This window comes from Carex rostrata, chromosome 3, assembly GCF_964058835.1.
Source record: "Carex rostrata chromosome 3, lpCarRost1.2, whole genome shotgun sequence".
Taxonomy (NCBI): Eukaryota; Viridiplantae; Streptophyta; class Magnoliopsida; order Poales; family Cyperaceae; genus Carex; species Carex rostrata.
The window spans coordinates 9,780,742-9,797,583 of NC_135920.1; the positions used below are offsets into that span (position 1 = coordinate 9,780,742).

At 35.8% G+C, this 16,842-nt stretch overlaps 1 protein-coding gene and 1 pseudogene across 2 annotated transcripts; both read right to left on the bottom strand.

The window, feature by feature from the left end:
* Positions 1-2,791: 2,791 nt before the first annotated feature.
* On the bottom strand, positions 2,792-5,765 carry LOC144551843 (putative receptor-like protein kinase At5g24010). Its single transcript, XM_078299941.1, is given in 3 exon segments — positions 2,792-2,984; positions 2,986-3,743; positions 5,676-5,765. Coding segments are annotated over 3 exon segments (1,041 nt in total).
* Positions 5,766-6,071: 306 nt separating this feature from the next.
* Positions 6,072-8,870, bottom strand: LOC144551365 (receptor-like protein kinase HERK 1 pseudogene; annotated as a pseudogene). Its single transcript, XR_013510809.1, has one exon. The product of XR_013510809.1 is annotated as a receptor-like protein kinase HERK 1 pseudogene (transcript).
* Between the last annotated feature and the right edge of the window lie 7,972 nt (positions 8,871-16,842).

Here is a 16,842-nt window from a genome sequence, read left to right on the forward strand (position 1 = left end):
GATCCGGAATGTCACCCACTTCACCTATGTTATCCAACTTGCCAATGCCCAAAATGTGGGTGGTGTGCGAATCAGGTATAACTCAAAAGGATGCTCATAGGTCCTCTCTGTTATGCTTATGTGAGTCATTTTATAGTCATCTTGTCTGTTTTGGATCCAATTAAATCCGTTTTCAAGAAGCTGTATTGATCCATTTTCTATGTAGAATATGAAAATACATTCTATTACTTTAAAAAATATATATATATATATATATTATTTTCACATATTTATTTTAATCCAACATGATGCGAGTAGTGTTTTCCACAAAGTTTGTCAACAAAATATGAAATGCATGCTCAGGGCTAAAAGTAAGGCTAGAAAAATATAATTTGAATTTCAAGTACTGAAATGCAAATCAAGAAATAAAGAGAAATAAAAAAAGAAATTTTTTTTTAACAAAACAGGGGATTTCAAATGAAATTGGATAATCTTGTCAGAAGAGACTGTAAGTGTTGGGTATTCATGGTACTCATGGCAGTGAAATTTCAAAAATTTTAACAAGAAAATACCAAAAGAGATCATCATGTGTGACTAAAATTAAACCAAAATCAAATTTCCAAAACAATAAACATCATACATTTAGTTTCTTGTCTCCAAATAAGAAATGAAGGTCTTTGAGATGTAGGGTTGAAGATCCTTCACCTCTTGATCGATGCTAATGGTGGTTGATGCCTTGCAATGCCTTGCTCCAAGTTGAGACTCCAAAGTAGAAGGCCTCCACGGTATCCATCAAGAAATTAATTAGAAATCAAATATTCTTCTTGCTAGAGAGTACTAATTTGATTGCTCCTTAATCCCTATCCTCCAAGAGAACTATATCTTGATTCTAGGGTTTGAGAGTTCTCAACACATAAGATATCAAAATGGGAGAGAGACAAAGTTTCGGCTCTCTAAGGAAGAAGACTAATGAGTGTGGTGCATTCTCTAGACAGTAGGGGGCCCTTTATATAGCCTACATGCTGTTTACAAGAGCCTCCACCGACCTAGACACGTTTCCCACATTTTGCCATGTTCCCCATGACTTCTATATTTAGTTATGGGCCAAAATTAGTCGATTCTGACCCAACAGAGCACTGCACGATACCGCATGCGACATAGACCTACAACTTATTATATATTGAACTGTAGATCTTCTCGCAAGTTTTTCAAAAAGTCATAGAACACTAAAAACGGAGTTACGGTTGATGAGATATGCCTGTTTTAAGTTCTGTTCACATAAAAAGCTGTGAAAATACAAAACTATTTTCTGCATACAAAAACTCCTTTCTGTTGCTCATAAAGCTTCATCCATTTTGATTTTTTTTTCTGATATTTGAATTTTATTAAACCATTTAATTAAATCCATAATATCATATAATTATCTCCATAATTATTTAACTCATGTTTAGAGAGAACTCAATTTATCAATCATGTCATACATGCCAAATAAATCAAGGAGCCTTTCTAATTAATTATCTATTGGTGTGACCCTGTGGGATCTATGTCATCTGGCAATGAAATCTAAAACTCCTTTCGATTTCATAAATTATAAGCGGCGCCTAGCAATATGCATTGTAATTACCCAAAAAACACATTAAATACCTGCTATATCACGATCCCTAAAGCAACAATTGCCTCGTGTCAATTTCATGTCACATGATATCATGAATAGATTCAAGGTAGGAATGCGTCATCTTTGCAAATCTACTAATTTCTTGATTCTGAAATAATTCAGTAATTATGATTAACTCCTTAATCATATGTGCACTTGTATTATTTCATCAAGGGGCCCAGTAATATCATCACTCATTTATATGAGAGACATTGGTATTCTTGATGATTATTATCTCTCCACATAAGCAATACATACTAAGGTAGAATCTGTATAACTGCCAGATATTGACAGTGTTGGATAATACCCACGAATATGCATTCTCATGTGAGAGAAATAATCATCTCATACCTTAGAATTCCAGACATAAATAAAACATTAGTGACACAAACACAATCCATATTAAATGTTTTATTTTGGTTACGTCCAATCCCCTGATCTCCATCAGGTATCCATTTGATTAGATTGACAACCCCTTGTCATATGATCTGCAGAACATGATCATCATCTAATCCAAATACTAATCTTATGTCGGCAATTATTGTTCCTTGTTAACTACCCAGACTAGTGACACTTTAGAGTATTCATTAACTTTTGTATAGAGTTCCACAATTCCAAGTTCTCAACCTGAATGATCTATAAGTAATGAAATACTTAAAGAACAAAATGATAAATAAATTATTCAATTACATGAACAAAACTTAGAATACAATCATCCTATGATTGACTTTTAGATCACAACACTAATAGTAAGTCAGTAATACTGATAGCATTGGAAAGAAAATAGTATGCTAATATGAAATTCATGAGATGCTCTGTAAATTGCATCATCATATTTTGTTTTCTCAGTGAAATTATCATTAGAAGCTCTAACAGACATGAAACAGCACCAACTGCAACAGTTAGGAAATTTCATTCATTTGTAAGAAATCTCAGAAAATAACGGAGACATAGCAATCACAAGCTATCCCTTCACACAATGTTAATAATATAACTACAATAACATTACAACAATCACGTATAACATATTCTAATTAATTTAGTACACACACACATATCCATATTCGACATATGTCAGAATAACATATTACTAGTCTTTATCAGATATCAGATATGCTATTTGCACTTGCGTCGTCTTCATCGTGGCTTTAAACATTTTCAAGGCAATCCGCACAAAGTTGAAATTTCCAGGAAATGTGACTCTGATGTGCTTGTGTTTGCATAAGACTCACTCTTCACCTCTGTTTCTTGCAACCTCAAACAGTATTCTAAGTTCCATAGAACATATCCCATTGCCGGACGATCAATGCCATATTCTTGCAAGCACTCCTTGGCTGTCTCTCCAAACCCAGAGCGAGTTCTCCTTGATCTCCCTGACAAGTTTTGGGTCGATAATCTTTTCTAACTCACCTTTTCGCTGCCACATGAGCACCTACTCTGTGAGGTTAAGTTGTTCTCTATCAAGGCTTTGGTCAATCACGGGCCTCGCACAAAGCACCTCAAAAAGCAAAACAAATGAATATACATTGGACTTGTTAGTTAGCTGTTGGGTCATGAAGTACTCTGGGTCGAGATAACCAAAACTACCTTTCACTGCTGTGCTGACGTGGATCTCGCCTATACAGGGCCCTAGTTTTGAGATGCTGAAATCTGACACTTTGGCTATGTATCCCTCTCCTAAAAGAATGTTAGTTGACTTCACATCACGATGTACGATATTTCGCGATGGCCCTATGTGGAGGTATTGTAGGCCCTTCGCTGTGTCGATGCAAATCTCCAGCCTTTGCTTCCATGAGAGAGAAGGCAAGTCTGTGCCATACAAATAGTTTCTTAAAGGGCCTTTCTCCATATACTCATAGACAAGTATCATCTCGGAGTGCTCATCACAGTAACCAATCAAGGATACAAGATGACGGTGGTGGATATTGGATAGAACTTCAATCTTTGTTTGAAATTCAGGAAAGCCTTGGTTGGCTTGGAATGAGTTTCGTGATATAGCAACAATAGTTTCATTATGCAATCTTCCCTAAAATACATACCCAAAACCACCTACCCCGATTAAGCTCCTTTCATCAAAATTATTTGTTGAAGTTTTGAAAAGGCAATAAGCCTCAAATTATTTGTAAGTCAGCAGGTCTCATTATGTCATATGTTATTATCAGAATATCAAAGTCATTTGCTACGATATCATTTAGAAGAGAGCTGTTAATAAATATGATATTGTAAATTGGATAAATTTGTGAATTATTGAAACTTAGAAGGCTAAATATGATACTATAAATAGTAGAGAGAAAAATACATAGTTCGAATTTTTTGACAGGTATGCATGATTTTTCTCATTTATAAAAGACATTTAACGAACTAAATGAAATCAATGAGTGATAATATAAAAGAGTTTTTTTTTTTTAATAAAGTGGGGATACCACCAGTTTCATTACGAAATTCAAATGTTCATACAAAAGCAGAGAAAAAAAAATATGATCTCTGATATACAACTCACCAAAATGCTAACAAATAATTTTTTTTTAATAGAGAAGAGATTAAGAACAATACTTCGTGATAATCTTTTATCATTTGCTGTTGTCTTAAATACTAACAAATGATATACGACTCATCAAAATTATTTCAATTAATTAAAATTTAATGAAACGACCAAAATTAACAGAACAATAACTGGGGCTGTCAATTAGGAGTTTTATGGATCATAAGTGGAATGAACATAATTGTGAATTAAAACAAAAACTGAATTTAAGAGTGTCAGAATCAATGGTTTAAATAGCGTTTATCGCGAAATAGCGTACGGGTTAAAAAAATCGCGCTATGCTCAAATAGCAGCGCTATAGCGGCGCTATTTGGGCATAGCGCCATAGCTTTTTTGGTCGGAAAACGCTATAGCGGCGCTATAGCGCGCTATTTAAAACACTGGTCAGAATAAAAGTTCGAAAATATCAATTTAAATTCTTTCACGCTTATATTTCAATATTACGATTTTAATTATATGTATATCATTAAAACAATTGAAGAAATACATATTTAGAATTTTAACAGAATGCATTTTTCGTAGTTATAATATTATATTAACTAACTTACTATGACATTCATACATTCTGTTAAAATATTATGCAAATAGAAAAAAAAAACGAATTAATTTCAGAAAATCTCATTGTTCTATTTAAATTAGAAATACACTTAATTAAGATTGTTGGGGGGGTAAAAATTCAGATAGTAAAGATATTAAATATGAAGCAAATTGAAATAGTATTCCGTCTCTATCGCACGAGACTCATGAAATTGCCACCAAAATAATTCAGAGTCGTTACGTGTTATGGCACGATCATAAAAGCTAAACCAAAAGTAGAGAATGAGAGAGCGCGCTGTCTCACTCGGCTAAAGAGGCAGGAAATGGTAAAGATGCTTTCAGTTTAATTATAATTAATATTTTCAGTGTAATCCTCAAATTGACAAATATTGTAAATAGAAATTTTAAGCAAAAATATGAAATGAAAATTTTGACTTTTTAAAATTAAAGTTTGAACACTTGAAATTTTTTAGAATTAGGAATAAGAAGAATGATAAAGAAAGACTACGCTAACTTACTTTTACCCATTAATAATCATTGAAATTTTGATTTTACTTTCATACGTACATTCAAAGAAGAAAAAAAAAAATGAAGTTTTAATGGTCCCATCATCCTATAAGTGAGTGCATTTTGTTAGGTCAGAAACAACTTTTGGGGACGAAAGCAGGGAACTCCAAACCGGCCAAAGTAGCTCCCTTTTTTCCATTTTTTTTTAGTTTTGAGGAAAAATGTGGGGCAGGCCCACATTTTATTTTCATTAAACAGGTACATGAGTCTTGTAAAAGAAATTGAGAAAAAAATAACAGCATTGCTCAAAACATTTGAGCTGTATAATGAAAATGAAAGCATGCAATAAACCAAAACTTGACGCAAAACGATGAAACTAAAATGAAATAAAACTGAAGTAATTCAGCTGCTGGCTTGAGCGTTTGGTCTGATTAATTATGCACCTGTCCTGAGCACCCTCCATTGTGTGCCTTCTAGTTCAATCTTTCCTGGTATGTCATTTCCTCTTGTTGTTCGCTCAATTCCTAGGCATTGTTCTTTTTTCATTTTTTGTTTTGTTTCACTGCTAATTAATGACATCCATGTAAACATAAATATGCAAGTTTTTCTATTAAAATCTGGATGTTACATCGTTAGTGTAAGTATCCTAATTACTTAAAATCATATATAGTGAAATTATTGATCATTTATACAATTCTTGGCACACATTAGAGTTTTATACAATTTTGGCGCATCATTATAGGACGATTAAACTTGTTCCTAGCCAGAGCATATTTCCTTGGAGGCCTGTTGCTTCCTGCTATGTATTAACAGATCCATATAATTTTGGGTAAATTAATTTCAAGCGACATATCAATTCATATAACATTACATAATATAAACAACCACAATATGGAAACATTATCATACATAGTACACTTGATTGAATTAATCTAAACAGACAATTTCTTTTGAATTAGACAAAGCAAAAAAAAAAAAAAAAAAAACTTGAGAGCTACTTTGCCTCTTTAATCTTAAAAATTAAGTAGAGAGAAGAAAAAAAAATCATCTGCCTTCACCAGAGATTAATTGAGAGAAGACATTACTATTTGTTATATCTGAGTGGCTCTCACCTGAAGTTGCAGTTCCATGGCTGACTACACTTGAAGGCATCCTTCTGATAAACGGGGCAGATGGGAAGTATGCCTCAGAAGTGCCGCTATCCTCATACGGCTCACGTCTCACCTCCGTCTCTTGAAGCTGTAAGCAATACTCCAAATTCCATAAAACATCTCCAATTGCGGGTCGATCCATCCCGTATTCTTGCAAACACTTCTCAGCTATCTCCCCAAACTTCCTAAGCGAATTCTCATTTATCTCTCCAACAAGCTTTGGATCAATTATTTTTTCTAGTTGGCCTCGACTTAGCCACATCAACGCCCATTCAGCCAAATTTATTTCCTCCCTTGCAAGGGATTGATCTATTACAGGTCTTGCACACAGCACCTCCAAGAGGGTCACACCAAACGAATACACATCCGACTTGTCAGTTAGCTTTTGGGTCTTGAAGTATTCTGGATCAAGGTATCCAAATGTACCTTTGACAGCAGTGCTGACATGCGTCTCGCCTATAGAGGCACCCACCTTTGATAGACCAAAATCTGACACCTTTGCCGAATAATCCTCTCCTAAAAGGATGTTGGTTGATTTTACGTCTCGATGTATGATGGTTTGTGAGTAGCCGGTATGGAGGTAGTGCAAGCCTTTGGCCGCTTCAATGCAAATCTCTAGCCTTTGCTTCCATGATAGAGATGGCAATTCATTGCCATATAAATAATTTCTCAATGGACCCTTCTCCATGTATTCATACACGAGAATCATCTCTGAGTGCTCATCGCAGTATCCTATGAGCGATACAAGGTGACGGTGACGAATTTGAGATAGAACTTCAATCTCGGTCTGGAATTCAGGAAGACCTTGTTGGGATCGGGATGAGGCCCGTTTCACCGCAACTTTAACTCCATTGCTTAGTACACCCCTGTAGACCTTCCCAAACCCGCCAACTCCAATTTGGTTTTTTTCGTCAAAGTTGTCTGTTGCCATTTTAATTTGAGCAAAGGAGATGAGCAATCCAAAATCAACTCTAGGTGATGCACCAATGGTTGTTGCGCCACCCGATTTGCTGGAATTATCAATTGAATTGACACCTCCAGTTATAGAAGACCACAATAGGTGTGTCTCCTTCACATCTGGTGTACGCTTTTGGGGTCGTTTCTTAATTGAGACAACAACAATGCATGACAATATCAGGGCTATCACAATGACACCACCAATAGTGGCTCCAAGAATAACAGCTAGATGATTCTTTTTATGGGTTGGAGGATTGGTCGTGAGATTATTTACTTTAAAAATCTCCAATCCATTAAGGAAAGCCTTATTTATGGTACTGTGCGTCTTATCCAGACCAATTTTCACAGTTATGTTTTGTGCACTCATAACATGTGCAATAAAATCAACATAGAATGGCTCCTGAACATCTATCGCGTAAGTACTAGGTTTGAGGTTACTTGGAAGTGCCAAATAATCCATGATATAGACTGTAAAAACAAGCCCCTGATTATTGGTCTCGGATATAATATCACAGAAATGTAATCGGATAAGATACTGATACCCTGAGTCTACTCTGAAACCCCATGTGACGTTGATGTTAAAACCAGGATTGGAGATGAACTGAACATCAGAGACGTTTATTATTCGTGCCGAGTTATAAACGGCATCTGGGGCTATCTCCTCTGTTCTCCCTTGTGAAGGGTCATACTTTAGGCCTGTACTAGACACTAATGTTTTATTAGAGGCATCAGCGTTATAAATGTAAGGGTCATCAGTAACCCAAGTTCGCCACAGTGTATCATTCTTCGGGGTGATCAAGGGGCCTGGCATGTTGACCCGGTACACGGTTTCCAGTACCTGGTTTCCTAAGAGCCCATTTATTGGTTTTGTGGTGTCGCCGATGAGAGTTGGATTGGGGTCACTAAGTATCTCTTGTGGGGCAGTGAAAGCTTCTATAGCACTAACAAAAGCAATTGAGTTACTCTCAGGAATGAATTGGACTTCCAAGTCGCTAGTATCTGTCCAAAGAAAGAACTCCTTGATGGTGGGTGAAGCTGTATCAGAGACGGTGAAATTGTCGAAATTGTCGAGTACGTAGCGGTTCATAGCCTGTACACTGAACTTGGCAGTTGACAAGTCATAAGATTGAGATGAAAAGGGGAGAAAGTGGAGGCGGAGCACATTAGAAGTGTTGGGGTCCATTTTGAAATTGTAGGTGAAACTGGAGGAAGATACACGAGCAGTGGAATAGAGAGAGCTTGTGGAGGAATTGTTTGGATTTGAAAGAGAGATAGTGTTTTTGTCAGATTGGAGGTAGGAATCATCGACTGTGAAATTGCGAGGAGGGGAGTCCTTGGACAGAGTAGGGTTTTTGGCACCGCAGACTATGTAGATAGAGATATTTGGTGTAAAAGAGGTAGCAGTAGAGAGAACGGAGAGCAGAAGAGAAAGGAGGAGAGGTGTTCGACGAAATGCCTCCATTGGAGATGGGTTTGATTGGTAAGTGCGCGTGTGGGAAAAAAAGGGCTAATTAAGGTGGAAGAAGGTGACCTGAGGCTGAGGGGATGTGAATTCGAAGAAGGTAAAGGGAATAGTGGAGGGAGAGGGAATCAAGGAAAGCAGCAAGTGGTGCGCAAAATAATTAATGGACTATAAAATAGTATGCTCTGTTTTTGTTCACAGGTTGAGTGGGAATATTGATTGATTGACACACAGATAGCGAAGGAACTGGCCAACTGGGGCTTTGAATGGAGACGACGGAGCGAAATGATTAAATTTCTCCGTTTCCGTTTGTGTCAAAGCTCATCAGAGCGATCGCTCTAATCAGTGATAGCACGAATCTTAAAAAAAAACTGACGGTACTAGATTTAAGAGCACCAAGACGTTTGGAAGACTCGAGAGTTGAGAGTTGAGACTATGCTTGCTTTACTCGAAAATCAGACAATTATTTCTAATATCTGTGAGAAACGCATTATCTTAGTAGGCTGGCCCAATTTCTAATATCTGTGGAAAAGTATTTCTATAGGCCTTGATGCGTTTAGTAATCTTTAGTGGCTGTTTGATGAGATATTGACAAGTGATCTGTTAGTTTGTTTGAATCATAAAGTTATATCTTGCAGTGGAATATTTCAGTTTTTACATTTGTTAAATTTATATGTTCACTAATTTAAAGTGCATTTTTTAAAAATTATTGTCTGGAGATAGACTACTGTTTGAATTTTTTTTATAAATCATAATTAATTAAGTTAATTTTAGCAAAGCAGCATGATTATTATTTTTTTTATAAAAACCATAAGGACCGAATAGCCTATTCGGTCTCCAAATTTACTTTTTTCTGGGACCGAATAGGCTAATCGGTCTTGCCTTATTTTTCCGTTTTTCGTGGACGCGGCCACAAAAAATCTCACAAAGGAGAGACCGAATAAGCTACTTGGTCTCCATGTTATTTTTTTTTTAAAATACCCTTCTTCTCCCTCCAAAAAAATATTAACATGCAAATTCAATATTAACATGCATGACATGCAAACCCAATTAAAGTTATATCTTGCAGTTGAATATTTTAGTTTTTATGTTTGTTAAATTTATATGTTCACTAATTTAAAGTGCATTTTTTTAAAAATTATTGTATAGCGATATACTAGTATTTGAATTTTTTTTTATAAACCATAATTAATTAAATTAATTATAGCAAAGCAGTATAATTATTTTTTTTTACAAAAACCATAAGGACCGAATAGCCTATTCGGTATCCAAATTTTTTTTTTCTAGGACCGAATAGGCTAATCGGTCTTGCCTTATTTTCTAGCTTTTCATGGACGCAGCCACAAAAAAATCCCACAAAGAAGAGACCGAATAGGCTACTCGATCCAAAAAAAAAATCCTTCTTCTCCCTCCAAAAAAATACCCTTCTTCTCCCTCCAAAAAAATATTAAGATGCATGACATGCAAACTCAATTAAATATTAACAATCATTCTATTACTCTACATTATTCTAGAATTACACTAAAAAAAAAAATCTAAATTACACTAAAAAAATTAAATCATTCAACAATTGATTTATACTATATGCAAACTAAAAAAATTATACAATTAATAATTACACTACATAAACTTAAATTCCACTAAAAAATTAAATCATTCAACAATTAATTTATACTACATACAAAAAGCTAAATTACTCTATATGCAAACTAAAAAAATTCTACAATTAATAATTACACTATAAAAACCTAAATTATACTAAATAAAATACCGGTCGTTGTATGTCTACCGTTGATAAAAAACTTAAACTGAATTTTTGAGGCAATAAACGACGTTTTTTACAATTCTGATGGTCATACACGCAAATCCGAATTGTGGTCATACACGCAAATCCGACTTTCCTAGCCAAAGTTATGGTTGTTTAAAGTTTTTTCAAAAAACAACGATACTTCCGTGCAAAAACACCGATAACGCACCGATGCTTCCGTGAAATTATCTATGATTGTTCAATATATGTATTTTAAAATTTGATAATTTGTATTTTTAAGGTGGATATTAATAAAAATGTAGGTAAATTATTGTCACACCCCAAATCCCCGGGGTCTGACAGCCTGCCACGTGTATCTATCAGGTGTCACATATACACGCAAGGCAGTGGATCTTTTATATGCATTACCAATATCCTCATTTGCTGCGTCCGTGTAATAAACCTAAAAATAATCGGGACGGTGGGGGTGAGAATAAATTCTCAGTGCGAATTTTGCCACTGTTTAGATTATTGGACTTGCAATCAAACTCTATATTCAACAATGAAACCCAAACAATAACAATGCAAACAGATATATGTATAATCATAAATAACAGAATGCCAATGCTCGACAACAATTTATCAACCTGAAACACAGTTTACGGAATTTCCAAGATGAGTTTCAAAACACAACATATATTTTGGCTTAACTCATTTCATTATGACTGGTAGCAACCACAGATGTTCTTTCGAGCTGAACCGTTTTCAAACCCACACCTGTAGGGTTACAGACACCTACAGATGGCCAACCAAGCTGGACCCTTTATCAGACACCCATCTGTAATTGTTGTTTGGCTTAACCATTTCCTAAGGTCCGGTTACAAGTCACCAATACAGGTCAACTTGACAAATGCAATCACACGGAATCAAAGTTAGCCATACCGCTCAACCTTGCAATTTCATTCAAATAGAATCACAAACAACTATCAGCCTTGCACAATTCATTAAACAGGTCAACGGATAGGTCACCGTCACCTTATCCAGCCACCTAAACAGGTCGGTCTGGCAAATTCATAACAGGTCAACGCATAAATCAGCAGCGTCACCTTATCCAGCCACCTAAACAGGTCGGTCTGGCAAATTCGAACAGGTCAACACATAAGTCAGCAGCGTCACCTTATCCAGCCACCTAAACAGGTCGGCCTGACAGATTCATTCACATCAAGAACAATTAATAGAACTAATCAAATAATAACCATACCAACATGCCAAATAATCTTAACCGAACAATTCAAATCATTCTCAGTTATGCAAGAATCAATCTACAGCATGAATTCCAAAATATGCAACAATTAATCATTCAACATGACAAACGAATAAACCGTTTAATTCCTGAAAATAAAGTATCAAACAAGTCCAAGAATCCCGCACCTTAGTATGACGAGCGTACCGCTTAATTTAAAGATCAGGCGTCTCGAATTGCCTCGTGAAATCTTGCTCGACTGAGCCTACACCTATATTATACGTTTACTTGGTTTAGTTCGGTTACATTATCAAAACTTAAATTCCAAAAGCCGTCTTTTAATTCGTCAATTCTTTTATACCTTTTGGCTCATTTAAAATCATTTAATTCAAGTCCAATTCCAAATTTACATATATGGCCGGCCCTTATATAAACTTTCACCTTATTACACTTTGGCCCATTTGACGTATTAATTATTTTATTCCAATTCAATTTAATTAAAGGCCCATAATTTAGCAAAGGTTTAAGCCTCTAATTAACAATTCACAATTTACTCCAAGTCCATTTATAACATTTCTAATGCATAGGCCGGCCATTTATTCAAAACCTCACATTTTCACATTTAGGCTATTAATTTATATTACTCTACATAAGGCCTTATATTTTACAATTCAGACCCCTAAATATAATTAGTTTACAATATGGTCCCTGCCAGTTCAAAGGCTGGTAAACACACAAAAATTCAGCACAATACCAGTGGTATCACTGGGCCAGTACCGACTGGTACCAGCAACACATACACAACAACAACATGAATGTACTAGTCGCAATTTACCAGTACAACATCAACATAAAACCAGCAAAATAGAACAGAAAGCAAGACAACAAAGCGAACCAGCAAAACAGAAACAAGTCACAGGTCAGATCAGAATAGACACACCGGAAATCAACAACACGGCTCAAGTCTCAAGTCAGCACCATTTGTCGGGAAAATCAACAACCCGAGCAAAGGTGAAATTAACTACAATTCCCTTTAATTAATACAAATCACAATGGTCCTATCTTTTACAATTCCGACCATTAATAAAAATCATTTTACAATATAGTCCCTTATACTTAATTTATTCGAACAAATCGATCGAGTCGGGAAAATCAACAACCCGTACTCGAAAACTAGCAAATTCACATCCTACGACATTAATCGGTTCATCCAGACACCAATCAAGAAGTTTAGAATTTATTTTGGAAATTACCCGAAAGAAAGGATGTCAAAGGAGAACGGTCGATTTCGAGGGTTTCGTCTCGCTCCGCCTTGCAGCCGTCTCACTTGAGTACGAGCAAGCACCATAGCAACCTCACGAAAACACCCGCAAGCAATAATGACAAACCCCCAATTTCTAGGGTTTCGGATTCTCACGAAATCAGCGGCAACGGGCGAAAAACAGAGAGGGATCAATCGAGAGAGGCTGTCCATGGTTTAGAGAGAGAAGAGAGTGATATTTCGGTGGTGGTGGCATGGCTCGGCGAGAGAGGAGGAGGTGGTGCGGAGGGGCAGGGGAGGCAGAAATCGAGAGAGAGAGGGGGCGGATCTCTGGCGGGTCTGGTGGGTCGGACCGAGAAGTGGGGCTGGGGCGCGGGCGGCTCGCCGGCGACGGGAGAGGGGCGGAGGGGGCGGAGCCCCTGGCTTTTCTTTGGCGTAGAAGAGAGGAAAGGCGGACTGGGGGGGGGGGGGGGTCTGTTGTGGGGGGTTCGCCAACAGAGAGGGAAAGAGAGGAAGGAGAGTGGGGAGAGGTTTAATGGGGTGCTTCAAGATTCGTGCTAGGTTGTAATCCAAAGGTCCAAACAAATCCAGAATTTCAATATAATCTCATTTAATTGGTTTAAAATCTGTTTCTACTATAATTTCGAATCGAAGTTTCGTAAAAATTATTATAACATCGTACTATCATTTTAGGGCTATAATAATAATGTTTTTAATATGCATAATATCCAATTAGTCTGTATAATTTATTATGAACGAAATTTGAAATCTTTTATACAATGTTAATCATACAAAAGTTTGTATTTTAATCTCTCAATTAGAACTTCATATATTCGTTATAATATTTCAGATGTCAAATTCTAAATTCCAGATTCGAATAATTCGATCTCCTTTTATATAATTATATATATTCAATTAGTTCTCTAAAAATTCTAAATGAACTAGTTTTATAAATTCTACAATCCAATGGTACGAATAATTTCGCATAATTATGCTCTTATTTGGAATTCAATTTATTTATTTATTTACACAAATCAAATTAAATAAATTTCCTCTTTTCTAAAAATTCAAGGAATTGTAGCGAATTTTCTAGGTTTCTAATTTTACTGAATAATTATAATTTTATTTCTAGTGCTATATTTTATTTTATTTCTAAATCTCTAAATTTTCAGGTACATAATTTCTTAATTCGTTTATATCTCGAAAATTTTAGTTTCGTTTTAGTCGGTCAGAAAATTTCTGAACGATCGTTAAGTTAATTAAAACTTTTTATTTAAGCCAATTGATCGATTTATCAATTTAATCAAGTTTTAAAATTTCGGAATGTAACAATTACTCTACATGCAAACTAAAAAAATTCTACAATTAATAATTACACTACAAAAACCTAAATTACACTAAACAAAAACCTAAATCACAATTTTAAAAAAATCATGAGACCAAATAGCCTATTCGGTCCCATAATTTTCTAGGTTCTATGTGAAAAAGTGGAAATAAGGCAAGATCGAATAGCCTATTCGGTCCTAAAAAAAGTAAAATTTGGAGACCGAATAGGCTATTCGGTCCTTATGATTTTTGTGAAAAAAAATAAAATAATCATGTTGCTAAAATTAATTTACTTAATTATAGTTTATAAAAAAAAATTACTATTGTTTGTTGAGTCTATCACTCTATTTCACGTATAGATGTCAAATACCTCAAGTTTCTCAATTATGCAAGCTTATCTTCTATAGTGAAAAAAAAGATTTAATATGTAAAAAATACAGTATTAAATTTATAACATACGAGAATCACTCTAATAATATGTAATTTGAGTTATATATTTTTTTTCAGGATTCAACGGTCCAAATTATAGGTAAAATTAGTGGATTGACAAAACCCGCCTAGGGCAGTCCGTGCCCGGTCCGCCCGTGCCCAAACCCGGGTATAGGTCGGGTAAACGGGTACACGGGTACGAACAAAAAACGGGCCGGTCACTGTTTTTTGGGCAAAAGCCCAACCATACTCGGACCGAATTGTACCTGTACCCGATCATACCCGTGCCCGTCGTGCCCGTGCCCGTGTACCCGTGCCCGTATCCATGATACCTTTTTTGTTTTTAAATTCAAAATTTAAACTAAATTTCTCCCCAATTCTCCATATATAATTTTTTTAATAAATATGTTCAATATGTAAACAAATAAACATATATTATATGTATATGTATTATACATATATTATATGTATATGTTTATACATATATGTGTATATGTTTATACATATATGTGTATATATTGATATATATATTATACATATATTTAAAGTAATTGAAATAATTAGTAATTTTTATTTATAAAATATATTATCAATTTAAAATGTAAACTAAAAATTTCGAGATATAAATAAATTATGAAACTATATAATTAGAATGAGAATTTGAAAATAAAATAAAATGACTCGTATAAAGAAATAAATAAATAAATACATTTGTACTTAGTCGAATAAACATACAAATTTTCGCAAGAATAATTTTTATATATAAGTTACAAATTTTATTTATTTAGGAATTATAAAGATGACATGATAAACACATAATAATATTTATACGACACTGTTAAAAAAAGAAAAAAAAAACGGATCGGATCGCCCCCCTACCCGGACCACCCTGCCCCTCAAGGGTACAATGGGCACGGGTATAGGACGGGCAGGCAGGGGCGGACGCAGGATTTCTGCTTGGGGGGGGGGGGGGGGGGCAATAATCGGATGCAAATAGCTTATCGGGTATAATTCAACATAATTAAATCGAATTTTGGTAAATTTGGTTCAAGTCAATTTATCCTAATTCCATGAATAAATTAGGGTTCCAATTATATCAAATCCTACCCCTGGAAATTTAATTCTTGCATCCTAAATGAAACCAATAGAATTCATGGTCTCAGCATTCAACACTCGCTTCATTGACAGGCCTGTCAATAGAAGAATTCAACCGTACCAGTAACTGGTACAGGAACAAGGTGCTAACTGATCCAATCTCATTAGCTATATCCATTTCTATTTTTACATCATGGACCCATCCTTAAAACACAATCTCTTTTAAATATTTCTACTAACAGATATGCCACATTATATAGGATGAGAGAATTCAACAAGGAACCCAACAATTCAAACTCAATTTAATTAAAATCTCATAAACTGATACAAATGGCGAAACAACCAAGGTTTAGCTGGAACCAAAATTTATGTCAAATCCAAAATTTATACCAAAGTTTTGAGTCGGAGAGAGAGAGGGGGCTCCGCCAATTTTGCGATTGAGAGAGAGAGAGAGGTTGAGTCAATTTCGCGAGCCAAAAGGGAGTCAAAAAGCGAGAGGGAGACCATCGGCTGATCGGCATCGTGACTGAGTCAGAGTCTCAGAGAGTGAGAGAGAGATCTCGCGAGTCGTGTCGCCTATTCGCGATTCAGAGAGGCAGTGGCGCGAGCTATCGCCAATCGCGATTCATTGTTTGGGCTCCGCCAAAACTCACGTTTGGGCTTCTGGGTTCCGCCAAAATTCAAAAGTCTAGGCTATAGAATAGAAACTGGGCTTTAAACAACAGGGAGGGGCAATTTCAATTTCAGGGAGGGGCAGAGGTCAGAAAATCTAATTTTTAGCACTATTTTTGAAAATTCAGGGAGGGGCAGCTGATTCCCTCTGTGCTACAGTGGGTCCGCCCCTGCGGGCAGGGCACGGTTTTTGAAAAAAAATACCGAGATGCCCGGCCCGAGGTACCCGTCTACCCGTGATACCTGTGCCCGTGCCCGGGTATGCCCTGCCTGCCCGTGC